The sequence below is a fragment of the Oncorhynchus tshawytscha genome, linkage group LG12, assembly GCF_018296145.1.
Source record: "Oncorhynchus tshawytscha isolate Ot180627B linkage group LG12, Otsh_v2.0, whole genome shotgun sequence".
Taxonomy (NCBI): Eukaryota; Metazoa; Chordata; class Actinopteri; order Salmoniformes; family Salmonidae; genus Oncorhynchus; species Oncorhynchus tshawytscha.
Genome location: NC_056440.1, coordinates 35694854 through 35722767, shown reverse-complemented (window position 1 = coordinate 35722767; position 27914 = coordinate 35694854). Strand labels below are relative to the sequence as shown.

The 27914-nt window shown below is 43.7% G+C and overlaps 1 protein-coding gene across 3 annotated transcripts; it reads left to right on the top strand.

The window, feature by feature from the left end:
• Window positions 1–79: 79 nt before the first annotated feature.
• LOC112263063 (ral guanine nucleotide dissociation stimulator) lies at window positions 80–27914 on the top strand. 3 transcript variants are annotated; one of them, XM_042294875.1, is made up of 17 exons: window positions 80–501; window positions 15968–16272; window positions 16401–16475; window positions 16613–16806; window positions 16953–17077; window positions 17203–17418; window positions 17530–17633; window positions 17896–17980; window positions 19307–19384; window positions 19527–19613; window positions 19728–19760; window positions 19990–20111; window positions 20210–20305; window positions 21290–21494; window positions 23206–23463; window positions 23664–23778; window positions 25516–27914. In XM_042294875.1, the coding sequence occupies exons 1-17, from the start codon at window positions 406–408 to the stop codon at window positions 25689–25691; spliced, it is 2370 nt and encodes a 789-aa protein (XP_042150809.1). In that variant the 5' UTR covers window positions 80–405; the 3' UTR covers window positions 25692–27914. The 3 variants fall into 3 exon arrangements, with proteins under 3 accessions (XP_042150809.1, XP_042150808.1, XP_042150807.1); XM_042294874.1 differs by lacking the exon at window positions 80–501 and adding an exon at window positions 8342–8455; XM_042294873.1 differs by lacking the exon at window positions 80–501 and adding an exon at window positions 9994–10202.

Below are 27914 nucleotides of genomic sequence, written 5' to 3'. Positions count from 1 at the left end.
AGATGGGGAGAGAATAGAGACGACGCGAGGAGTATACAATTTAGATTCTCTCAACGTAGCGCAGAAAGGAGAGTGAGAGGGGAGGGAGGGAGAGAGAGAGAGAGAAAGGAGGGAGGGAGAGAGAGAGAGAGAGAGAGAGAGGCTAGAAGAAGCAGGTGAGGGAGCCGAGGGGTTTCTCTACCTCTCAGACAGGTTCCTTCAAGTCTTCAGTAGAGGCAGCGGCAGCAACAGTGGAAGTTGTGGTGGTGTTTCTGTTAACAGCAGCCCGGAGTTCCTGTTTGTTTGTGTGTGTCTGTGTGTGTGTGATTGATGCAGAGTGAGCGTTAAAGCTGGAGGGAGTGTAGCGATCTGTTGCTCCGGGAGCATCGGTCGTCTGTTCTCTGTCTCTGGGAGTGCTTTAGCAGCATGGAGACCAAGTCCCTCTTCAGCCTTCACAAAGCCTTGGCTCAGCCAGTCAAGATGTGTATGTTTGACTTCCCTGTCAACATACTGGACGATCTGGTAAGAAAGAGCTCATATGTTGTTATTTGATTCAGTCGCAGTCTTTTTGGCTGTGTGTGTGTATGTGAGAGAAATAGTTTATGGGTGAGAGAGAGGGTGGTGATTCAGAGGAGGATGTGTTTGTCTGTTACAGTATGCTACCACCAGGGTGGTGGTTCAGCTGTTCAGTGTGTCTGGCACACATCCAAGAGCAGAGTTAGGCAACCATTCCCCTGTGGTGTGCGTTTACTTTCATATGTTTTTCTTGTGCATGTTTAGTCATGCCCACTATTGAATGTGGATGTGTTTTTATTGTTTATTACATAGTTATAAATATGGTATTACTTGCTACTTGGTGGTTCATTCTTTTTGTCGGTGTTGGAAATTATTTGGTTTTGCGTTGTTGTTATTCACTGAGTTTGGAAATAGACTGTGACATTGGTCTCTAGTTCCTCCTCACTGTGACAAGTCCATCTCTGTGTGTTTCATTGTGTCAGCTGTTTTCCTCTAGTCGTGCTCTTCTTACTCAAACCCTCTTACACTTGATTATAGAGGAAGTTGCTTTTGTTGTTCCCTATGGTAGCCGCTGGTCTATGATTTATTTCCAATTACATGTTGAACAAATAAGTTGGGAAACAGAATCTTTGCACTAGAGGCATTTCGTAAAACTTTCTGTTCCTGCTGGCAGTCTTGGCCCAAACCCAATCAGAAATACCCTTCTTTTCCCTGCTATTAGATAGGGTGTCTCCTTAAGGTATTGTAAAGCTGCCTCAGAAGGGTTGCATTTCAAATGGTCCTCAGTTAGCTGCAGGGCAGTTGTCAAAACGTTTTTAAATGCTAAGACCTACGAGCTAGGAGTGCCTCAGAATGGGCCTGCAGCTCCTTGAAATAATGGTGAGCAATAAATCCATCCGTTCATAAGACTCTTTCTGTCAGGTAGTTAGGAGGTCTGTGGTTCTCAGAAGTGATTTCACTCTGTTTGAATGGGACGTTTCATAGCCCTTTCCTGCAGTAAATTGCCAGAGTGGCTTCATGGGTCGAATGTTATGAATATTTTAATTAATAAACGTTATTTTTAAAAACACACAAAAAAAGTCTGTGTTGCCCAGCAACAGCCCCAAAACATCACTGCTCTAGAGGAGATCTGCATGGAGGAATGGGCCAAAATACCAGCAACAGTGTGTGAAAACCTTGTGAAGACTTACAGAAAACGTTTGACCTCTGTCATTGCCAACAAAGGGTATATAACAAAGTATTGAGATAAACTTTTGTTATTGTCCAAATACTTATTGTCCACCATAATTTGCAAATAAATTCATAAAAAATCCTACAATGTGATTTTCTGGAATTATTTTTCTCATTTTGTCTGTCATAGTTGAAGTGTACCTATGATGAAAATTACAGGCCTCTCTCATCTTTTTAAGTGGGAGAACTTGCACAATTGATGGCTGACTAAATACTTTTTGCCCCACTGTATATACAGTGCCTTGCGAAAGTATTCGGCCCCCTTGAACTTTGCGACCTTTTGCCACATTTCAGGCTTCAAACATAAAGATATAAAACTGTATTTGTTTGTGAAGAATCAACAACAAGTGGGACACAATCATGAAGTGGAACGACATTTATTGGATATTTCAATTTTTTTTAACAAATCAAAAACTGAATAATTGGGCGTGCAAAATTATTCAGCCCCTTTACTTTCAGTGCAGCAAACTCTCTCCAGAAGTTCAGTGAGGATCTCTGAATGATCCAATGTTGACCTAAATGACTAATGATGATAAATACAATCCACCTGTGTGTAATCAAGTCTCCGTATAAATGCACCTGCACTGTGATAGTCTCAGAGGTCCGTTAAAAGCGCAGAGAGCATCATGAAGAACAAGGAACACACCAGGCAGGTCCGAGATACTGTTGTGAAGAAGTTTAAAGCCGGATTTGGATACAAAAAGATTTCCCAAGCTTTAAACATCCCAAGGAGCACTGTGCAAGCGATAATATTGAAATGGAAGGAGTATCAGACCACTGCAAATCTACCAAGACCTGGCCGTCCCTCTAAACTTTCAGCTCATACAAGGAGAAGACTGATCAGAGATGCAGCCAAGAGGCCCATGATCACTCTGGATGAACTGCAGAGATCTACAGCTGAGGTGGGAGACTCTGTCCATAGGACAACAATATTGCACAAATCTGGCCTTTATGGAAGAGTGGCAAGAAGAAAGCCATTTCTTAAAGATATCCATAAAAAGTGTTGTTTAAAGTTTGCCACAAGCCACCTGGGAGACACACCAAACATGTGGAAGAAGGTGCTCTGGTCAGATGAAACCAAAATTGAACTTTTTGGCAACAATGCAAAACGTTATGTTTGGCGTAAAAGCAACACAGCTCATCACCCTGAACACACCATCCTCACTGTCAAACATGGTGGTGGCAGCATCATGGTTTGGGCCTGCTTTTCTTCAGCAGGGACAGGGCAGATGGTTAAAATTGATGGGAAGATGGATGGAGCCAAATACAGGACCATTCTGGTAGAAAACCTGATGGAGTCTGCAAAAGACCTGAGACTGGGACAGAGATTTGTCTTCCAACAAGACAATGATCCAAAACAAAAAGCAAAATCTACAATGGAATGGTTCAAAAATAAACATATCCAGGTGTTAGAATGGCCAAGTCAAAGTCCAGACCTGAATCCAATCGAGAATCTGTGGAAAGAACTGAAAACTGCTGTTCACAAATGCTCTCCATCCAACCTCACTGAGCTCGAGCTGTTTTGCAAGGAGGAATGGGGAAAAATTTCAGTCTCTCGATGTGCAAAACTGATAGAGACATACCCCAAGCGACTTACAGCTGTAATCGCAGCAAAAGGTGGCGCTACAAAGTATTAACTTAAGGGGGCGGAATAATTTTGCACGCCCAATTTTTCAGTTTTTGATTTGATAAAAAAGTTTGAAATATCCAATAAATGTCGTTCCACTTCATGATTGTGTCCCACTTGTTGTTGATTCTTCACAAAAAAATACAGTTTTATATCTTTATGTTTGAAGCCTGAAATGTGGCAAAAGGTCGCAAAGTTCAAGGGGGCCCGAATACTTTCGCAAGGCACTGTATATATGTTTAATGTAGTTCTGTCCTTGAGCTGTTGTCTACTAATGTTCTGTATTATGTCACGTTTCATGTTTTGTGTGGACCCCAGTGTCACGCCCTGATCTTAGTATTCTTTGTTTTCTTTATTATTTTGGTTAGGTCAGGGTGTGACATGGGTGATATGTGTGTTTTTGTCTCATCTAAGGTGTTTGTACTGTCTAGGGGTTTTGTAGATTTATGGGGTTGTTTCCATCTAGGTGTTTATGTAGGTCTATGGTTGCCTAGATTAGTTCTCAATTAGAGGCAGGTGTTTATCATTGTCTCTGATTGGGAACCATATTTAGGCAGCCATCTTCATTGGGTATTTCGTGGGATATTGTCTATGTTATGTTGCACGTTAGCACATTGTTTATATAGCGGTCACGGTCGTCTTATATCGTTTTGTTGTTTTTGTTTAAGTGTTCTTCGTGTTCTTCATTAAATAAAGAAGAATGTATTCTAACCACGCTGCGCTTTGGTCCACTCCATACGACGATCGTGACAGAATAACCCACCAACCAAGGACCAAGTGGCGTGGTAACGGGCAGCAGCAGCAGCGAACACAAGACTCCTGGACTTGGGAGGAGATATTAGACGGCAAGGGACCATGGGAACAGCTGGATGAATATCGCCATCACAAGGCAGAGCTGGAGGCGGCGAAGGCAGAGAGGCGCTGGTATGAGGAGGCAGCGCGGCTGGAAGCCCGAGAGGCAGCCCCAAAAATGTATTGGGGGGGGTCACACAGGGAGTGTGGCGAAGCCAGGTAGGAGACCTGCGCCAATTTCCTGTGCTTACCGGAGAGAGAGAGGAACCGGGCAGGCACCGTGTTATGCAGTGGAGTGCACTGTGTCCCCGGTGCCTGTGCATAGCCCGGTTCGGTACATTCCAGCTCCTCGTATCAGCCGGGCTAGAGTGGGCATCGAGCCAAGTGCCATGAAGCTGGCTCTACGCATATGGTCTCCAGTGCGTCTCCTCGGGCCGGCATACATGGCACCAGCCTTACGCATGGTGTCCCCGGTTCGCCAGCACAGGCCAGTGCGGGCTATTCCACCTCGCCGCACTGGCCTGGCTACGGGGAGCATACAACCAGGTAAGGTTGGGCAGGCTCGGTGCTCACGAGCTCCAGTGCGCCTGCACGGTCCGGTCTGTCCGGTGCCACCTCCACGTACCAGCCCTCCGGTGGCAGTCCCCCGCACCAGGCTGTCTCTCCGTCTCATCCCTACAGGTGCTCCCGCCTGTCCAGAGCTGCCAGAGCCTTCCTCTTGCCCAGCGCTGCTAGAGTCTCCCGTCTGTCCTGAGCCGCTAGAGTCTCCCGTCTGTCCTGAGCCGCTAGACTCTCCCGTCTGTCCTGAGCCGCTAGACTCTCCCGTCTGTCCTGAGCCGCTAGAGTCTCCCGTCTGTCCTGAGCCACTAGAGTCTCCCGTCTGTCCTGAGCCGCTAGAGTCTCCTGTCTGTCCTGAGCCGCTAGAGTCTCCCGTCTGTTCTGAGCCGCTAGAGTCTCCCGTCTGTCCTGAGCCGCTAGAGTCTCCCGTCTGTCCTGAGCCATCAGTCAGCCAGGAGCTGCCAGAGCCGTCAGTCAGCCAGGACCTGCCAGAGCCGTCAGCCAGCCAGGAGCTGCCAGAGCCGTCAGCCAGCCAGAAGCTGCCAAAGCCGTCAGCCAGCCAGGAGCTGCCAGAGCCGTCAGCCAGCCAGGAGCTGCCAGAGCCGTCAGCCAGCCAGGAGCTGCCAGAGCAGTCAGTCAGTCCGGAGCTGCCCTTCAGTCCGGTGCTGCGCCTCAGTCCGGAGCTGCCCCCCAGTCCGGAGCTGCCCCTCTGTCCGGAGCTACCCTTCAGTCCTGAGCTGCCCTTCAGTCCTGAGCGGCACTTCAGTTCTGAGCTGCCCCTCAGTCCGGAGCTGCCCCTCAGTGCGGAGCTGCCCCTCAGTCCAGAGCTGCCCCTCAGTCCGGAGCCACCCCTCAGTCCAGTGGGACCCTTTAGTAGGGTTGCCAGTCCTAGGTTGGCGGCGTTCCTAGGAGGCCACAAAAGCGGACTAAGACTATGGTGGAGTGGGGTCCACGTCCAGCACCCGAGCCGCCGCCGTGAAAGAGGCCCACCCGGACCCTCCCCTTTAGATTAGGTTTTGCGGCCGGAGTCCGCACCTTTGTGGGGGGGTACTGTCACGCCCTGACCTTAGTATTCTTTGTTTTCTTTATTATTTTGGTTAGGTCAGGGTGTGACATGGGTGATATGTGTGTTTTTGTCTCATCTAGGGTGTTTGTACTGTCTAGGGGTTTTGTAGATTTATGGGGTTGTTTCCATCTAGGTGTTTATGTAGGTCTATGGTTGCCTAGATTAGTTCTCAATTAGAGGCAGGTGTTTATCGTTGTCTCTGATTGGGAACCATATTTAGGCAGCCATCTTCTTTGGGTATTTCATGGGTTATTGTCTATGTTATGTTGCACGTTAGCACATTGTTTATATAGCGGTCACGGTCGTCTTATATCGTTTTGTTGTTTTTGTTTAAGTGTTCTTCATTAAATAAAGAAGAATGTATTCTAACCACGTGTGTGAGGTGTATACTTTTGTTTCAAAGTACATTTGTTTAAGACTACCAAGAAACGCTCTTTGACCCTGATTTAGGCCACTGCAGTAAAAGGTTTTAAGGAGCCAACTCTGTCTGTCAGTGGGATTTTCCTTGGTGACTTTTTTTGTTCAGGTTGTTCGGCTTCTAGATCACATAACGCCCCATAAAACTAGGCTCTTATGTAACCTTTATAAGAGATTGACAACAACGCATGTAACTTATGGTGAACTCATTCACGTGTTTGTCTTGTTGTTGTACTCCACCATAAGGAAGCTGTGCTAGTGTTGGCACTGCTTTTGGTTTGACTGCCTATGCTCACCATGTTTGCTTTCGGTTTACATTTGTCAGTCCATTGGCTGATTAACTGATGAAAATATAGAATGGCCATAATCTATTTTGTTAGGCCTTATATACATTTTTCCTCACAATTTCAGCTGAATAGGAATAACCCTGGGAATGTCAGGGTAACATGATGCCAGTGATTTCATTTTTATTTTCTGTTCAGAGAAATGCAGGGCCTTCAGAAAGTATTCATACCACATTTCTTATTCCACATTTTGTTTCGTTACAATCTGAATTAAAAAAATGGATTAATAATATGTTTTCTCTCTCACCCCTTTACACACACCATAATGACAAAGTGAAAACATGTTTTTAGAAATGTTGCAAATTTGACGGCCTCCCGAGTGGCACGGTGGTCTAAGGCACTGCATCACAGTTGCTAGCTGTGCCACTAGAATCCTGGTTAGAGTCCAGGCCCTGTCGCAGCCTGGCTGCGCCCGGGAGATCCAGGGGACGGCACACAATTGGCCCAGCATTGTCTGGTTAGGGGATGGTTTGGCTGGCAGGGATGTCCTTGTCCCATTGTGCTCTAGAAACTCCTGTGGCGGGCCGGGCGCATGCACGCTGACATGGTCGCCAGGTGTACAGTGTTTCCTCCGACACATTGGTGTGGCTGGCTTCTGGGTTAAACGGGCATTGTGTCAAGAAGCAGTGTGGCTTGGTTGGGTTGTGTTTCGGAGGACACATGGCTCTTGACCTTCTCCTCCTGAGTCTGTACGGGAGTTGCAGCGAAATGTTTTATCCTGAAAAGCTCCCCAGTCCTTAATAATTACAAGCATACCCATAACATAATGCAGCCACCACTATGCTTGAAAATATGGAGAGTGGTTCTCAGGGATGTGTTGTATTGGATTTGTCCCAAACATAACACTTGTATTCAGGACAAAAAGTAAATTGCTTTGCCACATTTTTTGCAGTATTGTCTTGTTGCAAACAGGATGCATGTTTTGGAATCTTTTTTATTCTGTACAGGCTTCTCTCTTTTTACTCTGTCAATTAGGTTAGTTTGTGGAGTAACTACAATGTTGTTGATCCATTCTCAGTTTTCTCCTGTCACAGCCATTAAACTCTGTAACTGTTTTAAAGTCACCATTGGCCTCATGGTAAAATCCCTGAGCAGTTTCCTTCCTCTCCGGCAACTGAGTTAGGGTCTGTATCTTTGTAGTGACTGGGTGTATTGATACACCATCCAAAGTGTAATTAATAACTTCACCATGCACAAAGGGATATTCAATGTCTACTTTTTTTTTTTTTTTTACCAATCTACCAATAGGTGCCCTTCTTTGGAGAGGCATTGGAAAACCTCTCTGGTCTTTATATGTGTGGGGTACAGAGATGAGGTAGTCATTCAAGACATTTCAGATATACATTTTTTATTCATTTGTAAAAAAAATCTGAAAAAAATAATTCCACTTTCACATTATGAGGTAGTGTGTGTAGGCCAGTGACAACACATCTCAATGCAATTACTTTTAAATTCAGGCTGTAACACAACAACATGTGGAAGAAGTCAAAGGGTGTGAATCAATTCTGAAGGCACTGTAAAGTACCGTTTATAGTTGAAATTTGCAATTGAACAATGGGACAGTTTCTTCACTCTTACAAGCTATGAACAGGCTTTTTGGAATCCCTATCACTTTTTAGTAGTTAATATTTTATTGTTCAGTTTCTTGCGTGTTGACACAACTGTTTAAGTAAACACCCACTGGAGTGGGCCTGAGGTGGTTATCCAATCTGTGACTGGGGAGGGGAGAGAAGGGACAGCCGTGCTTTTGGTTCTCTGTCCCGGTCCGGTTTTATTCTCCAGTCTTATTCTTTGGTTCTGAGGGAAGCAGTGATGTGGTGGGCTCAGTGGACCTGTGGACTGCTGAGGGGTGGAGACTTCTGTAGGACTCAGTCTATGTGCCAGGCTGCCTTCATTACTGTGAAACGCAGAGAGGTAGACCGAAAGGTAGGTATCAACTCTGATACACTCAATATTATACCGGAAAAAATGTGAGTTTCTTTGATAAATTATATATGCCTGAGCATGTGCGTGTGTGCATACGGTATGTGTGTGTTCCTCACATTTAGCAGTGGCATATTATCCAATAGCATGCATGGCTTTGTTGTTTCTGTTCTAAGTGTGATATGATCATACTTCTGTATTTTGTTATGGGTTAGTTACAGTTAGTACATGAGCACTTACTGAGAGTAAACCATGTTGGGGTATCTGCCATAGCAGAACAACACTGTTTATTGATTCAAACAGGAAGCCTGACAAATAGAAGAGGGTGGACTGTGGTTCAATCATAGGAGGGCAAAAGGTAGCCAGCTGGTTGCACCTCCATGCTGACAACTCTCCCTACCCCATCCCTTTCACTCTCTCTCTCTTTCTCCTCTCTCTTTCTGTATCTCCTCATCCCATACAGCTGTTCAGGGAGAGATTTGTGAATCTGAATCATAGCAGCACCAGTAATCTCTATCTTGTGCTGCTGAATGAGGGGACATGGGAGAACATGTGGGCTCAGGAATGTATTGGAGAAAACACCCCCTGTTGTTAAAGCAGATGTTTTCACAGTCACACCTGTTTTTCTCTTCTTTCTCGCACTTAGAATAGTGTATGTCGTTGAATATTGTATTTTGCAATGTGTTGTAGTAATGTTTGGTTCTTAAGAGGTTACAATTGTGTTCCAATTCTGGCCAGGAGAGGGAAGTGTCACTCAAGAGAAATACCATCAAAAGTGTCTGTCCAGTCAATGTCGGAGATGACATGAGCACTCATCCACAGAACATACAATTATAAACCATAATGATACAATTCCTTTGACCTGCAAACGTATCATCTTTTTTTTTAGATAACCAGCTGTTTTCAAAAAAGGAGAAAAGTATTGAATGTTACTTGTAGTTGTTGCCTCACCTCAAGATAAAGGAGTCATTGCACAATTGTAAAAATACCCCAGCACTAATTGATGTTGTACTGTTATACTCACCCATTCCCTGGGGGTACATAACGTCTAAAGGATTCACTTGCCTTCAAAATGCTTCACTGACTATGGTCCATTTATTAGATTTATTCTAAGGTTTTGGTGGCCAAAATGCTCTAGTTGTTTTCGATCTTTTATATTTCTACCGAGGTATAATACCCCTGTTGTTGCGCGTTATGGCTACATGCAGTGAATACATTTTAACCGGACGAATGTATCAATATACAATACCTTCTCTGGAGACGGTTTCCACAGCGACATAATAGTAACAACGATTCCCCGAGGGACGGGTACCGTAAGAAAGGTGGAGCTATGAAGCACTTTCCGTAACTGAGTCATGCATTACCAAGTACAGTAGGTCGAGGCGCTTGCCTTTAGTACAGAAGCATACTCTGTCTATGTACGTCCGTTTTTACTGTGTGGGTGGGTCCATGGTAAAAAATAATGTTATTGTAGCCTATCATACGAAGGAACTATGGATGTACGACCAAGATAGGTTGTCACAGCAGCGATTGACTGCCATAATCGTATCCTTTATCAATGGTCCACTTTATGGGGATGTACTCCGATGCGCAAAACATCAAATCAGGATTCCTCGATGAGATGTTTGATGCTGGAACATGGAAGGTGCGAAATATTTGGGATGGGGTAAAGCTGGAGGTTGGCGAGGACGAAAGCCCGGTGGTTCTTCACAGTTTTACCCATTTGGACCCTGACCTACCACTATTTGAGGTAAGCCAGTGCGTAAAGAACTCTACATCAATACCGAATCAGTAATTATAGGCTCGTGGCCTAGAGCTAGTGTCCCTAAACTGAACATTTGGGATGTGGTAGTATCCTATTGATTTTGAGTCTTATCAAAATGTATACAATGTAGGCCTACTGAAGTTCATAGCGATGTTTCACAGTTTTTATATGATTGTTATCATGACATAAGTACTGAGTGTCCTGTACTACCCACATTTCAAAGGAAGATTCAAAAGAGTGGGCTATGTTCCTTCTAACTTAGGCTACTATCTGCTGATGCTCAATACTGGCCTTATAGGCAGATGGGGAACGTGTAAAGAAGTACATATACCTTAGCACATATTATACTATGGGTCTGTACTTTTAACAGTTGTTTTTCACTGAGAGGTTGCCGCAAATAAAGCATTGGGGATGACTAATCAAATTGGTTGGCCTTACATAATGCCTTCTTCGATCAGAGGAGATCAGATGAGGACTAGAGCGTAATAGATACAGTGACTTTGAATGTTGTTAGTTGTTACATCAGATCAAGAATTGGCAGGCAAAACATCTGTAATTCTGGGAAAGTGCGTATACAAACCGTGTGTGTACTTACTGTATGTTACCAGTAACACCACCGTCTGGCATGCATGTTTTTAAATATGTTCAATATCCTTCTGAAGAATAAATGCTGCCTTAAGAGTTTCAACAAGCTTGTGAAACTTAAGGCTGGAACTCAAACGCTCCATTATTATTAAAGACAGTATGTTTCCTTCATTGGCACAAGTGTAGAGGGCAATTCAGTCTCCACTCCTACATGTACTAACTCTCTCTCTCCTATAATCTAATCCTCTCCAGTAACACAATTACCTAATGCTTAATCCCCCTCTTTCATTGGCCTAGGAGCTGCCTCTACAATCACAGCCATTCTTCTCCTTCAGCTGAGTAGGCATGGTGAATGTACAGTATTGGAATTCAATAGTTCAGTTGTGTATAAATAAACTCAGTCCATTGAAATTAATTTGACACTTCAGCCAATGGCTGTTGATTGCTTTCGGCCCCTATAGCCCCTGTAACCCATATGCAGTTATATATCCTTGAGCTGAAATTATGGTGTAGTGAGAGTCTGTAAATAACTCGGGTCTATCTCAGGAGTGCTGTGACACAGGCTTGGCATAAGATTGATACTGTTATGGTCACTCTGTCGTCTGAAATATTACATTACTGATAGTGGTACAACCAAGGGTAGAGACGAGGAGCCACTTTGTCTTGTGGATGATGTCCTCACCCTGTATATGTGTGTCCTTCCTTTGGCCCTTGTCCATTAGCCATGATTCATAGTCATCTAGCCAATGTACTGTTATGATGATAAAGTACTGCACTTTATAGCTAATTGTTTATTTCGGGTTTTGAGTTTATTAGGTCAATCAAAGAGATTAAACTGGTGATACTGGCACAAATTCTCCTTGGTAAAAGATGGCGGACTGTCATTGAAAAGTGTTATTGTTAATCAGGCAATAATTAAAATATGAGGGCTTAAGAATTTAAAGAGTATTTCCACATATGTGGTAATGAACAAATTGGACATATATAACCATTTGTCAAACAAATAAGTCAATAGAAAATCACACTCTCCCTCCGAATAGTTAATTACATACTTTGTTGTTGTTTTGTGTGTGTTTATGTGTGTGTTTGTGTAAATGCTCTACAAATGTCCTTTTTGTTAAGGAGACCATTGTTTGTTGGATCTCATCCTGAGGACTGCAGACTGCAGGCGGAAGTTTGACTGAGTACTGTAATGAGAAACTGTAGGTGGATTTGTAGCTCATTTGAATGGAGACGGAAAGGAAGGGAAAGGGAGAGGAAGAGGGACAGCGAGTGAAAGAGAGGGAGAGTGGCACTGAGGTTCAGGAAGGTGGAATGAAAGAAACAGACAGTGTCTGGAATGTTTAGGCCTGCATCCTGGAAAATAACTTTATTCCAAGTTTTTGAAACTTAATACCAAGTAAGTAGTTTTCTTTGACTTACTTCCAAACATGAATTCCTACTTATGTCCCAAACCGTAGGACACTAATGTTATAGCAAGGATGTGGGCCTTGTTCTGTCTGACTATTCCAAATATCATTTTTGTGGATACAGCTCCTGATATGAATTCACATAGAACAAAGAACATTCTGAACATTCAACTCTCTTGTGCTCACAGGCCCTCTCTTAAAGAACAGCACTCAAAAGAAAACGAGTAAGACAAGCAGATAATGCACAGTCGCATTTTACCTTTGCACACTAAGTTTTGTGTAAATCATAAACTGATGTCAACGGGACATTTTCTGCACCGTTTGTGTAATTTGTGTGTATATTTGTGTTTATAGTTGAGATTTTGCTCTAGAAAAAGTGATCCTAAGCTGTACGTGATCTCATTGGCTTTCAACAGTCATTGTGTGTGAGCGGAAGCTGCTGCCTGTGCTAGAGGGTCACTGTTGGACTGCACTATTGTTTGTGTTGTGTATTTGTTTACTTTATTTCGGAATAGATCTCTTTCTGGTGTGGACTTTCTATGGGTCAGTTCCCTGAACAACTGGAGGAGAGGATGATTATGAAACCAGCTGTGGATTTGCCAACCATTTCCCAATAGCCAACACTATCAACAAACTACCGAAATACAATTATAAAAAGTAGATTGTTATAGCGATGCTATGTGCATTAGCTGTAATAGTGCCATGTGACAATGTGTATTCAGCCACATGTAAAGAACAGATTATCTGCAACTGTTGGCTGAAGGATGGAGGTCTCTATTGGCTCAGAGTCCAAAGATCAATGCTTTGTTTATGTTGTCATTGTGGCTACAGCCTCGCTACATGCTATTCATAAGGTTTCTAAATGACTGAAGCTAACACATCCAGATAGATTTTTTTTATAGATGGAATACATGGTACACACTGTAGGTGAGACCATGAATATGACCACTCATTGTCAGCTTGCATTGACAGAGGAAGTTCCCCATTGATATTTCATTCGGACACAGTCTTGCATAAAAAGCGAGCTTGCAAAACAGAACCCATTCAAATGTTGCAGTTGTCATGGTTACAGTGAGGTTCCTGGCCTGTCAAGTCAAGACTAGTTTTCATTCTTTCATTTTTGATGGACTTTCCAGTTAGAATTCGCTTTCCGATAAACTGATGACTTGTTTAAAAGGAGACTCTTCCCCACGTGAGTTTCATTTCCTTTCTTCCCTATTAGAGATTCACACCACTGTCTAGTATCTAGTCATCATCACACCCTTGTGACAGCAGCACCTGTTTGTCATAATGAGGAAGTTTACTTCTAGAATGCATGGTGCCACTCTATTAGTGTGTGCTCAAGTACAACACTTGATCAAATCAACTCCAGATCCAACACTTAATTCAAAATTAACTCAAGTAGGCCAATCAACACTTGATAAAAAAAATCTGCACTAATCAAATTATCATATGAACGAGTACTCACAGAATAATGAAAATCTGTCAATGAGATGGTGCGTGACAAAGGTCTTCGTGGTTTATTTGAATCTGATGGTGAACAGATGTAGGATCTTAATTTGATCACCTTGTTGCAGGATAACTTTATGGCAATGCAGGACATTTAAAAGGTGTAATGCATTTGAGATTTAAACATGATTCTGAAGTTTGTAATTTCCACTTTGAAATTTCAGGCTTGATTTTTCCTTACAAAACTGTATCAACCCCTACAAAAAATGTCCATTCATTATAATCCACATAATAATGAACATTTCCTGTTGCTAAAGGATTTTTTTCATGCTGTAGCAAACTGGCTCGGATTAAGATCCTACATTTATATATTGTATGTTTGTGATGGTGGCTCTTTTTGTGTTAGAACAACAGAAAGTGGAATTGAGACCCAAGGCACACTACTAGGGCTACCCATGACACCTCTTTCGCTGACTAAGCTATGAGTCAGGCAGAGAGGGAATATGACTGGTTAAGGCTAAATGGGGGAAGCTGTTTTCTCTTACGTATATGTCAGTTTCCTGGCCCTACTTATGCCCTGTTCCTGTGGCTCATTGGGAGTTTCCTCTGGTTTCCATGGTAACCTGGTCTCTGGAGAGTCCCCTGACTTTTCTGCAGTTGTAAATAGGTCCTGTGTGGCACAGCCATACCACAGGCAGCCACAGTTCATCACTGTATACACATACACAGACTACACAAATAGAGTTTTCCACACAAACCTAATCTTATCTAAACCCTTTAATCTACATTTACATTAGGATTATGGTTTCTTTCTCCTTTTCATTCTTTCATTATTCAAGACCTGGTGAATCTGAATAGCACTGATTTGAGGCCTTGCTCCATGAACCTAGAGAGGTTGCCATTATGTTAATTAAGAGCAGGGCTGTGTTCCATTGGGTTTAGATTGATAGGCCAGCAGCATTTCTGTATGGCTCAGATGATAAGGGCTACTCTCACTGACAAGTCCAGTGCTGGTGTGCTCAGCCTCTGCCATACAAGGGAAAGGAGGATACCTAGTCAGTTGTACAACTGAATGCATTCAACTGAAATGTGTCTTCTGCATTTAACACAACCCCTCTGAATCAGAGAGGTATGGAGGGCTGCCTTAATCGACATCTACGTCATCGGCGCCTGGGGAACAGTGGGTTAAGTGCCTTGCTCAGGGGCAGAGCAGCAGATTTATACCTTGTCATCTCGGGGATTCGATCCAGCAAACCTTCGGTTACTGGTCCAGCGCCCTAACCACTAGGCTACAAACATGTAAAAAAAAATATTTGTAACAACACTTCTGTTCAAAAATAGGTTGCATCATTGATAGTATGAATATAGCACTTGAAATGGAAATGCAGCTGCTCCACTCCATGGAAACCAAGCAAAACAGAGCAGCTGTGTGATTGAAGGTGAGAGAGTACAGAGTAGGCTACGACTAACAGCAGATGTCCTGAGGGAGAAGCTGCTGTATACCCAGCTACTGAAAGGTTCTGATGAATAGTGTGTGACAGATACACAAGTAAAGGTATGACTGATGTCTGTGGCATGCTAGATTACTGTACATACCAGTCCCCCATAGAGGTCGGAAGCCAAAAAGTGATTAAACCGATGTTGCTTGGCTATCTGGGCCAAGTGCCTGGGATGCTCACTGTAAAGTCCTGTATTGTAAATGTATTCTGCTACATGTACTGGTTATGTCAGACTGTGTGCGTTTAAATGACCATTACTGTTTACAACATTCTGTGTTGGAGAGCTGGAGAGAAAAAAACGAATGGTGACAACAATCAACAACAGTGAACTGTTTTATGGTCTCTTTCATTGGGCTTCTACACCTGCATTGCTGGCTGTTTGGGCTTTGAGGCTGGGTTTCTATACAGCACTTTGTGACATCAGCTGATGTAAGAAGGGCTTTATAAATACACTTGATTGTTAGTTCCTTGTTTGTAAAGCAGGGCTCTGTTGTTGGGCTGTGTATCTATAGCAACCTCTGTTTGCTGAACAGTATTGTTATTTATGCATAGACCCCAGTGGAGGCTGCTGAGGGGAGGACTGCTCATAATACTGGCAGGAATGGAGTTAATGGAATGGTATCAAACACATCAAACTGGTGGTTTCTATGTGGTTGATGCCATTCCATTGACTCCATTCCAGCCAGTATTATGAGCCGACCTCTCCTCGGCAGCCTCCACTGTGAGTGATAGAGAGATAGAGCAAAGGCCCGATCTCAAACGTTGCTTGTGTATTTCCAACATTTTGCGGTCTTTTTTCCCCCTGTAGAGCTCGACACAGGAGATCGGAGAGGAGGTGGAGGAGGGGGCAGTCTTCACCATCACCCTGAGGAAAGTGCAGCTGCACCAGTCGGCCAGTAAAGGGCAGCGATGGCTGGGGGTGGAGACAGACTCTGCACTCAGCCTGTATGAGACATGTAAAGTACGCACCATTAAGGCTGGTACGCTGGAGAGGCTGGTGGAATACATGGTGTCTGCATTCAGGGGCAAGGACTCCACCTACGTCACCATCTTCCTCTGCACCTACCGCTCCTTCGCCACCACCCAGCAGGTGCTGGGCCTCCTACTCAACAGGTACAGAGACTGTCGGCTATGAAGCTAAAACCACACCTGCAGGTGTACACACAAACACACAAACTAACACAGTGTACGTGTCAGTTCCCTCTGTAGAACGTTGACAGATGTTGTCCTTCATGTCTTAGGTATGCCAAGTTTCAGAACCAGCCTGGTATAGACTTACACAGACACACTCAGGAGGACCACACAGAGATCAGACAGTAAGTGTCTGGGGAGACCAGCGTGTTCAAACAGTTTGATCTTTCAGAATACTAATGTACCACTGGTGCTCTTCCCTCTCTGTCATCTGCACGTCTCCTCATTCCCTGCCTCTTCCCATCCGGGTTGTGTCTTGCAGCAATGTGTCGTCCATCCTGGGGGCGTGGCTGGACCAGTACTCAGAGGACTTCTGGAGTCCTCCACAGTATAGCTGTCTACACCACCTGATGTCCTACCTGCACCAACACTTCCCTGGCTCCGACTTGGAGCGCCGTGCACTCAACCTGCTGGCCCTCTTCCACCGCAGGCATCGGTGTGAGCCGGACCTTAACGGTGAGAGCCAGGATAGGGTTAAACTGGTCTGTGTCTCAGATATATCAGGGATGATGGGGATGCTGATGCTTATTAAGGGCCTGTGGTGAACTGGTAAAATAGACGGTCATTTAGGCAGTCTGATTATTATTATGTTTTCTTTACAGTGGAGCAGGTTGGCTGTCCGTTCGCCACACAGGAAGAGAGTGTCTTTGAGGACGAGCTTCCTGCCCTGAACTTACTGTCCTTTGACCCCATCATGGTTGCTGAGCAGTTCACACTCATGGATGCGGTGAGACATTCCCCTCTTAATTTGAACTTGCTGCTCGAGTTCAAGTTACTTCAATTTCGTCGTCTTTGTGCTCACCCTTACTTACCCTTACCTTCTCTCTCCCTCCCCCTGACATCACCCTGTAGGATCTGTTCAAGAAGGTGGTCCCCTACCACTGCCTGGGGGGCATCTGGTCCCAGCGGGATAAGAAGGGGAAGGAGCACCTGGCCCCCACCATTCGGGCCACTGTGGCCCAGTTCAACAGTGTCACCAACTGTGTCATCACCACCTGCCTCAGCAACCCCTGTCTGAAGCCCACCCAGCGGGCCAGACTGGTGGAGCGCTGGATAGAGGTGGCCAGGGTAAGGCATTAGACCCACTCTCTGGCTCAATCACTCAACAGTTAGTTTCATGTGTAGGTCATTGGTCATGTCTGTTTTTGTCACTCCATGGGTTCTTTCTGCTGTGTTTAGGAATGTCGGATCCTGAAGAACTTCTCATCTCTGAGAGCTATCCTCTCTGCTCTGCAGTGTAACTCTCTTCACCGACTCAAGAAGACCTGGGATGAGGTGTCCAGGTGAGACAGGGGATCAGCGACGGAGGGATAACAGTTGGGTTGGAGGGTGTACTATTAGATTATGAATTGAACCAGGGGGGTTTCATGGTCAAGTTCCCCAACCACCAAAGAAAACATCATTAGTGACATGGGTTTATGGTTGGGTTGATGGTAGAAGTTAAAATGTAATTTATAGTTTTTTTTGCAGTGGTGGTTTAGGTTTGTCTTTGCCACTGAGATATCAGGTTCCTCTTTTGACCTATTTGACTTATTCTGCCAACAGAGAGAATTTCCGCACCTTCCGTGAGCTGTCAGAAATCTTCTCGGATGACAACAACTACTCTCTAAGCCGAGAGCTGCTGGTCAAGGTGGGTCAATGCTCAGAGGGAGAAGCGTGGATGTCGAAACGATTGTGTGCATAAATGACCCAAATGTTACTCAGCACCTAGTAGATCTTTTAGGATAGGGACTGCATAAACAGGATGTGGTTGTGTCAAAAATGGGGGTTGACAACTTAGTAGTTGACAGGAAATGTGGCTGGCTGACCCATTACTGCTTTATTGGCCCTCATCTCTATCTGTACAGCTGGGTCTCCATAGCATCCTGAAAATGAATAGACAAACTAGCTAACACCTTGTCTCCTCTCAGTTGCTAGCTCATTTATCATTCATCATGAGTTGTACAACACTGTATAGAATCTTACCTTGTAGTGTTCCCTCCAAAGTGTATCAGATCCACCAGTGCAAGTATCAGTGTGTTTGTGTTTTGAGAGGACTTGCTATGCCTAACCGCATGCCTGCAGAAGAAGAGCGTGTCACCAGTAGTCGTTCATATTTTACTCTTTCAACACGAGGCTCAGTGCTTCTACCAGGACTAGAGGCAGGTCATATTCTCTTTGATGAAGTTCACAGAGGATTAGATAGCAGACAACAAATTCAGTTATATCTGAATCCTCCAAGAGAAACATATTTAGTCTGCTCACCTGAATACATTCCTACACAAAGAAATAGGACGTGCCCTCGTCGTTGTTATGCCTATTTAGCATAAGTTACTCTTTAACTGCCAGCATATTCTTTCACTGGTGAAATGGGGAAATGACTTTGATGTCATACGAAGAAATTATGATAGGAAAAAGCAGAGTGTTTCTCCAACAGGTATTCCTATCCACATTCCTAGGCTATTAGGCGTGTAAATGAATTGGCCCTAACATTGAAGCCTGGGGTGCTTGTTGACGTACTTGTACATTGGCTGTGAGTTGACAGAGGAAACCTGTGCTTGCTCAGAGGGAATCCCCGCTGACGTCATAGGCAGTTGGCAAGTACAGATAAGAGCACCACCCTAATGAGGCATGAGCCTGTAAGGGATATCCCAAGGCGTTGTCCTGCTTACCTCTGCTCCCACTTACCACTACTACTCTATCTATCTGGGCCAGCCCAACCAGGCCTGTGTAGGATTGCAAGCTCTCATTACCTGGGGTGAAGAATCACTCTGGTTTGCACCATTCACAGAAACATGAGAGTTAACTCGACAGTACCCATACTGCACCCTCTCATATATTTGTGAATTAGTTAAGCCCTGTCCGTCTACTCTTCTGAAATTGAATCATGGCCAATACCAGTTGTGTTTCCCATTTGGTTTTTGCACTGTTCTAGGCAGTTTTGTAAAACCAGATTCTCCTCCCTCTCTCTCTGCAGGAGGGCACCTCCAAATTTGCCACCCTGGAGATGAACCCTAAACGAGCACAGAGGAGACACCAGCAGCAGAGAGACTTGGTGAGTCGAGATGTTTTTTTTAACATGAAATACCAAAGTCAACCACTTTATGCTGTTATTGTGTTCATAGCGCCATCTAGTGGTTAGATGCATGTTATTGCTCCTGTGGTCACTGCTCTCTCTGACTCTGTCTCTGTCCCAGGGGGTGATGCAGGGGACCATTCCTTACCTGGGCACCTTCCTCACTGACCTGGTCATGATGGACACGGCTATGAAAGACTTCACAGAGGTGAGAGTCTACCTATCTCTGGATCCTGTAGCCTCTTCAGTCTACTTGTTAAGTCTCTGTTTATAGCAACATGAATAGTGCCCACATCTAATTGTTCTTTGTTCTCTATTCCAGAGTGGACTTATCAACTTTGAGAAGCGACGAAAGGTAAATTAAATTCATATGTACCTATGATAAATAAGTGTTGGTAAACAGGGAGACGCCCTGGTATTATGGTTGTGGCCCACCAGAGGTGACTGGCAGAGACTCACCTCCCCCCTCTCTCTCTCTCTCTCTCTCTCTCTCTCTCTCTCTCTCTGTCTCTCTCTCTCTCTCTCTCTCTCTGTCTCTCTGTCTCTCTCTCTCGCTCTCTCTCTCTCTCTCTCTCTCTTTGCAGGAGTTTGAGGTGATAGCTCAGATTAAGCTTCTGCAGTTGGCGTCCAACAACTACAGTTTCACCCAGGACAGCATCTTCAGGGATTGGTTCTCAGAAGTGGAGAGACTCAGTGAGACAGAGAGGTGAGGAGAGGCCTAAGGATTTTTATGAAATGTAAAATGAAAAGAATCAAGTCTATATGGTCATACAGTGTTGTCATTTCCATTCCTTTTCTCCACAGCTACACTCTGTCCTGTGAGATTGAACCGCTGTCTGAGTCTGCCAGCAACACTCTCAGAGCCAAGAAGAACGGGGGCATCATGAAACGCTGGAGCGAGTATGTCCCATATAGTATAGACAACTTTTCACACTATCCCTAAATGCACTGAACAAAAATATGAACGCAACATGTAAAGTGTTGGTTCCATGTTTCATGAGCTGAAATAAAAGATGACAGAAATGTTCCATACATGGTAGTGAGCATTTCTCCTTTGCCAAGATCGTCCATCCACCTGACAGGTGTGATATATCAAGAGGCTGATGAAACAACATGATCAGTACACAGGTGCTCCTTGTGCTGTACACAACAAAAGGCCACTCTAAAATGTGCAGTTTTGTCACACAACACAATGCAATGCAATTGGAATGCTGAATGCAGGAATGTCCACCAGAGCTGTTGCCAGATAATTTAATGTTAATTTCTCTACCATAAGCCGCCGTCGTTTTAGAGAATTTTGCAGTTTGTCCAACTGGCCTCACAATGTCCCAGTTCCTCCATGGCCTGCATACTCACCAGACATGTCACCAATTGAGCATGTGTGGGATGCTCTGGATCGACATGTACAACAGCGTGTTCCAGTTCCCGCCAAAATCCAGCAACTTCACATTGCCATTGAAGAGGACTGAGACAACATTCCACAGGCCACAGGCCACAATCAACAGCCTAATCAACTCTCAACTCTAAGAAATGTCACACTGCATGAGGCAAATGGTGGTCACACCAGATACTGACTGGTTTTCTGATCCACGCTCCTACCTTTTTTTTAAGATATCGGTGACTAACAAATATTTTATTCCCAGCTGTGAAATACAGAGATTAGGGCCTAATGAATTTATTTCAATTGACAGATTTGCATGAACTGTAACTCAGTAAAAATCTTTGAAATTGTTGCATGTCGCCTTTATATTTTTGTTCAGTGTAGTTGAAAATTATTATTGACATTTTTAGCATACATCCTTACCTGGTGTTTTCCATTGTGTACAGTCTGATCTTTTTAGAGGTCCGGTTCTTATACGTCTCTGTGTTTTCCTCCAACTCCAGTCGCCAGTTAACTGAGGCCAGCTGCAGCAGTGCAGGAAGCTACCACTCCAAGTCGTTTGACCAGTCCCACTTCAGACTGTACCAGGGAGGGGGAGTTGATAGTGGGGACACCCTCAGCGTCACCTCAGCCGGCTCCAGCGGCTCTGACCTGGAGGATGTCAACTCCAGCTTCCTGTCTGACTCACCGGACGCCCAAGAGAGAAAGGTGAGGAGGCGGACCATGGTCACATGGGGGGGAGGAGAACACTCCCACTAGATGCAGAGGCATTTCATCATGCCGCACACATCCATCTTGATTTTTATTTCTGAGATACTGAAATTACAGCATCACTGCAGCAATTTCAGTCCTGACATCGTCATGTCTTTGAATGAATGTTCTATAATGATTAAGGGCCATGTGAATTGACACTGCCCCATGTACTTACTTTACCGGTCAGACCTTTGGCTAACTGTGGCTGTGATTCCCTCTATAGAGCTCTACATCCTCAGTAAAACATTCAGCGTCTGCTTTGGGGAAAGAGACTGGATCCCAGACTCCACTCAGATCCCAACTTTCTTCTCACGGTTTCTTCTTTCTACCCTTCCACTTTCAGCAACCTTTTCTTTCTAATCCTCACTCTCTCTTCTTTCTACTTTCTAACCTCTCACTCTCACACGAGGGGTTTCTTCTTTCTAATCCTCTCACTCTAACACGGGGTTTCTTCTTTCTAACCCTCTCACTCTAACACGAGGGGGTTTCTTCTTTCTAACCCTCTCACTCTAACACGAGGGGTTTCTTCTTTCTAATCCTCTAACCCTCTCACTCTAACACTAAGGGGGTTTCTTCTTTCTAAACCTCTCACACGAGGGGTTTCTAACCCTCTCACTACTAGGGGGTTTCTTCTTTCTAAACTCTAACACTAGGGGGTTTCTTCTTTCTAACCCTCTCAACACTTCTTTCTAAACCTCTCACTCTAACACTAACACGGGGTTTCTTCTTTCTAACCCTCTCACTCTAACACTAGGGGGTTTCTTCTTTCTAACCCTCACTCTAAACACTAGTTTCTTCTTTCTAACCCTCTCACTCTAACACTAGGGGTTTCTTCTTTCTAACCCTCTCACTCTAACACTTTCTTCTTTCTAACCCTCTCACTCTAACACTAGGGGGTTTCTTCTTTCTAACCCTCTCACTCTAACACTAGTGGGGTTTCTTTCTCAACACTAGGGGGTTTCTTCTTTCTAAACCTCTCACTCTAACACTAGGGGGGTTTCTTCTTTCTAACCCTCTCACTCTAACACTAGTGGGGTTTCTTCTTTCTAACCCTCTCACTCTAACACTGAGGGGTTTCTTCTTTCTAACCCTCTCACTCTAACACGAGGGGGTTTCTTCTTTCTAAACCTCTCACTCTAACACTAGGGGGTTTCTTCTTTCTAACCCTCTCACTCTAACATGAGGGGGTTTCTTCTTTCTAACCCTCTCACTCTAACACTAGGGGGTTTCTTCTTTCTAACCTCTCACTCTAACACTAGTTTTCTAACCCTCTCACTCTAACACTAAACCCTCTCACTCTAACACTAGGGGTTTCTTCGTTCTAACCCTCTCACTCTAACACTAAGGGGGTTTCTTCTTTCTAACCCTCTCACTCTAACACTAGGGGGGTTTCTTCTTTCTAAACCTCTCACTCTAACACTAGGGGGGTTTCTTCTTTCTAACCCTCTCACTCTCACACGAGGGGGTTTCTTCTTTTCTAACCTCCTCATTACCGTCTCATCACAGACATTACTTCTCAGCTTCTCACCCTCATTATCTTTATACTTCCGACTCATACGTTCACATTTCACATTTTATTTGTTTATTGCAGCATGCCACTCTGCAACAGAAGCTTGTTCTGTGGACTGTAAATGGTTGTAATCAATCTCTCTCTCTTTTTCTCTAGTTTTGGGAGTCCACCTCCCTGTCATCTCTAGACACCTCAGGGATGGGTTCCGGTTCAGGCTCCAGCAGTGCTTCGTCCTCCTCGGTGTCCTCCTCCACTCCTCTCCCAGGCGCCTCCCACTCCCACAAGCGCTCAGTCTCAGCCGTATCCTGCTATTCCACCCTTTCCCTGCCCCGCTACAACCAGCAGGTGGATGACTGCTGCATCATCAGAGTCAGCCTGGAGGTGGACAACGGCAACATGTACAAGAGCATCCTGGTAAGACCAAGGAGGAGGAGCAGGAGAGAGTTATTTGATATTGATAGATTCATTTCTTGTGAAATATTTTCCTTGTGGAAAATGTTAATTGTTAGCAGAGGGCGGTTGATTCAATAAACAATATCTGAGCCAGAGAAGAGATTTCAGGCACATCAGTTTTATATGTCAACTAAAAATGTGTTCTTTATCTCCTGGTGCAGGTGACCAGTCAGGACAAGACGCCAGCAGTCATCAGGAAAGCCATGGTGAAACACAACCTGGAGCGAGAGAAAGCTGAGGACTATGAGCTGATGCAGAAAATCTCTGAAGAAAAAGGTAATATGATAATTTACCAAAAATATGTTAAAGGCCCAAAAACTTGATTTCCTGTGCTTTATATTTCCACAATATGAGGTTGGAATAATACTGTGAAATTATGAAAATGATAATAATGCCCATTTAGTGTAAGAGCTGGTTGGAGTTTTGGCCTGCCTGGTGACATCACCAGGGGGTAAATTAGTTAATGGACCAATAAAAAAAGAGTTCCAAACTGCTCTGCCAATAACAGCTGTTTAACTGTTTTCCCCTCCCCACTCAGACCAAGCAGTTACAAGCATTTTGCTACACCCTGCAATAACATCTGCTAAACACGTGTATGTGACCAATAAAATTTGATTTAATCCCTCCCAGACAGTCCTAGCAAAATTCTTCCTTGAGAAATGTCTCTTTGCTAATAAGCTATTTTTGTTTCTCTTTGACCATTTTAATTGAAAACAATAAGGTCCTTAATTGCTATCCCTTCTTAAGAAAAAAAATATACGTTCATAAAATAGTTCGTAAGTGCAATTCCTCAACAATATCTTAAGATTTAATGATTTTCTTACGAACTTCTCAAATATCTTCTTACAAATCTTAAGATGTTTGTTGCTAGGCAACCGATTTAGATTGCGATCTAGCTAGTAATGGCAATTATGTTAGCATATTTCTTACAGAGACTACCTTTCTAAAACATGTTCTTGGGTTTAAAATAATCAATACTGAAACTTTCAGATGAAGTTTGTGAGTGAATGTTAAAGCAATGTTCAATTGCTTTTATGAGTTTAGTTATCTTTCCAATAACTTTATTTTCAAGAATCAAAATGCTTAACTTTTTACTTAAGGAGAAACATAAGAAATAGTGCAAGAAAGTTTCCAATAAATTTTTTGAGGAATTTGCTTAAATTTCTTCTTAAATCTATAGTTAAGGTAAAAATGGCAGTCCCGAAGAACCCGACTCAACCTGCTGAGCTACCGTTCAGGTTACACTTAATTAAAAAATCCTAACTACATTCATTGTAAGTACGATGTCCAGTAGAGGTCAATGTTTGAAAGCAGCTTGGAATCGAAGAATGCATTGGAACCACAGCGAAATCAGTGGGATCTCGCTTTGTGCAACACCGGTTTGAAAAAACACGTAAGATTCATTGTCTTTGATCACGTGATGATGTTACTTTGAAAATAGTGACACAGATAGAACAATGAGACAGATATTTCACTGGATGTATAAATGTGGTAGTGATTGTGGTGAGAGGAACCCCAGTGGCCGGCAGTGGGAGAAGATGGAACGAGATGGATTTTGGAAATTCTGCATTCTGCAAATTTTCTCATCGATGAAACATTTAAACTCAATGCAGTTTTCAATTCCCAAAACAAAAATACGTAACGAACAGAGTGGACTAAGTTTTGTAGACTTTACCCTTTGCCAAAGTTTTTTAAAATTGCGTTGTTTAGGAGTGCAAATGTGAATTGAGTTATTGCACACGCGCACTTCAAAGTAAGCGTTCCCTAACGGAAATATGCAAATGATATTGAGATCAAAATGGCTGCATTGGACCTTTCCATATTTCGTTTTCGCCCATATAATACTTTTCATTATCATTCAAACAGATTGTCATTAATAGTATATCCATTTGTTGTTCTTACCACTGACACTTATCTCCATCCATCTTGTATAGTGTCCTAATTTATGAATTACTTACCTGGAAAACAAATGTTTTTACTAACAATATATACACCTCTCCTCTCACCCTATAGAGCTGCGGATCCCAGACAATGCCAACGTTTTCTATGCCATGAACTCTACTGCCAACTATAACTTCGTGCTGAAGAAACGTACCTCATCCAAGACAGGCCGGGCCAAGAGTGTAGCTAGCTCTACGCTGCCGCGCATGAAGCAGAAGGGCCTGAAAATCGCCAAAGGGATCTTCTGAGGACGAGTGTCCCAGCTCTCTGTCAGTCTGATGGATTAAGGCCCTCTAAATCCACCTACACTAAAGTATCTGAGAACTACACTAGAGATGGAGCCTAGTGAAAAACAAGAACTGTCTGCATGTATCAGAAGCAGGCAGCAAAGCAGGAGATGCAATTACCGGTATCAACACAATTGTGTCCAGACCAGGACTCTCCAGACAAGCCTGAAGAGACTGATGTCTTCTTGGCTCAGGCCTTGATTATTGGGAGCTTAACAATGTGCTGTCCCTAACCCTTCGTGCCTGAGTTTGTGTCAATGGTGTTTCCAGATATTTGGAATATCTGGTCATGTTAAATACTCTCTCTGACTCTGTGATGATAAGAGGGGTGTTAGTAAATATAGTAAAACAGGAGCACAAGGAACGTACAGAAAACTAAAGTGGCCTGGTGTGATTAGATAGAGATGTGCTCCTTTGTAAGTTTGAAGAGTTTACTGCAGATGCTGCCATATTGAATATAGGTTCAAGTCTGTGCCCATTTCAGAGCAAACAATGTGTATAGTGTACACTCTATTAAGAGCAGCCAAGAGACACATCTTGTTATATTCAATTATAACCACTACAAGAAAGAAGGATGTAGCAATGGAGCTCAATATGCTCAAAATAAACATTAGAAAGATTACAGAGAGTTAGGTGTAAAATAAGAGAAAAACGTGATAGAGATACAGTATTATGGTATTTAAGAAATACCCCAACTTCACAGCATAATATCAGCATTACTTTACAATGGACCTTTATGTTTGACGATGTTCCCATTACAGTTAGGCTATTGCTTTAGTTGTTTTTGCCACCATTTCCTTTGCTATGGGGCTGCTGCTAAATGTACATTTTCTAAAGGTCAATAATTCACCTTCATTTAAAAAAAAACTTTTTGGGGGGGTGAGGACAGGCATGACTTTGGGACTTTCATACGACTGCATGTTATTGAGTATCACTGAGTGATTCAGGGGCTCAGAGGACAGCATTTCATACCACCCTGTCCCTACTGGACTATCTCTGTATGGAAAACAAGGGTTTACATCCCAGTACTGACAGTGGGATAGTGGTATCATGTATAATCTGTAACTGCCTGATGATTCCCCTTATGGCTGTCTAATCATGCAAGAGGAGTTAACAATCCTCGCCTCAAAAGAAAGCAGTGCATCAAACCCCAAAGCTTCTTCTTACTTACAAGCAGACAACAGTGAGAGGAATGACACCAACTCTGAAATTATTACAAGCATGCCAGTGGTCTTTTCATGTCATGGAATAGACGACCAAAAAGTTGTGATTTCACTGACATTACATGCCTTTATTGCTCAGTGCTGTATGCTGGTCCCAACCCCTTCAGTTGCTTTTTAAATGTGTGCCCTTTCCTTGATGACCATGGTAGGACCATAGAGATGAGTAATAGCAGCATGGTAGAGACTCCCCCGTGATTTTAAGAGTTCTTTTTGGGGGGACATACATAGCATAATGATTGGTTATCTCTTCTGGGCTGTGTCACTGAGGGTATTCAATTAACGCTCCGGACTTCCCCGGGTGAACTGGGTTAGCTTTAATTGCATTAGTTTTGTAACCGGGTTGCCTCCTAGGAGTGAGCCATGTACCCCGTTTTGGCCGATGGCGAAGTTAGCTCTAAACAAAAGTGACGTAGGTTAAGCACATGGTTTAATGACTAGGATTCTGTGTTTTCACATGCAGAAGTGATTGCTTTTGATTTTAAAAAAGGCGTTAACTGCCTTCTCAATGAAAACTAATTAGAAGATTCAAACATATTTTATGGAAAAAGAGATGTATGTTTCTGAACGATTCATGATGCTGCCTTGTTGACAACATGACCGAGCGGCACAAATTACAATTCGATTTGAGAAGGGTACTCCTCCCTCACCGCTTTGGCCCATTTACGTCATGGGCCATAGCCTGGTGCACTTAATCGAACTCCCTCACTGTGATTTGCCCCCTTACACTGTGATTGGGACTTTGCCGATTGCTCCGATTGGCTCTCTTCTATGCAGAGCACTGTGAACACACATTCTCTCTCTGTCTCTCTCTCCATTACGACACAAGTAAATGGGGAAAACTCAACCCTGACGGAGAATAGATAGAGGTCCATGTGGTGGTAGAAAATATTTCAGGCCATGGAGAAAGGTGGCTGGTTTACCCCTTCCTATATGTACCAAAGAGATGAGTAGAGTGGGTGAG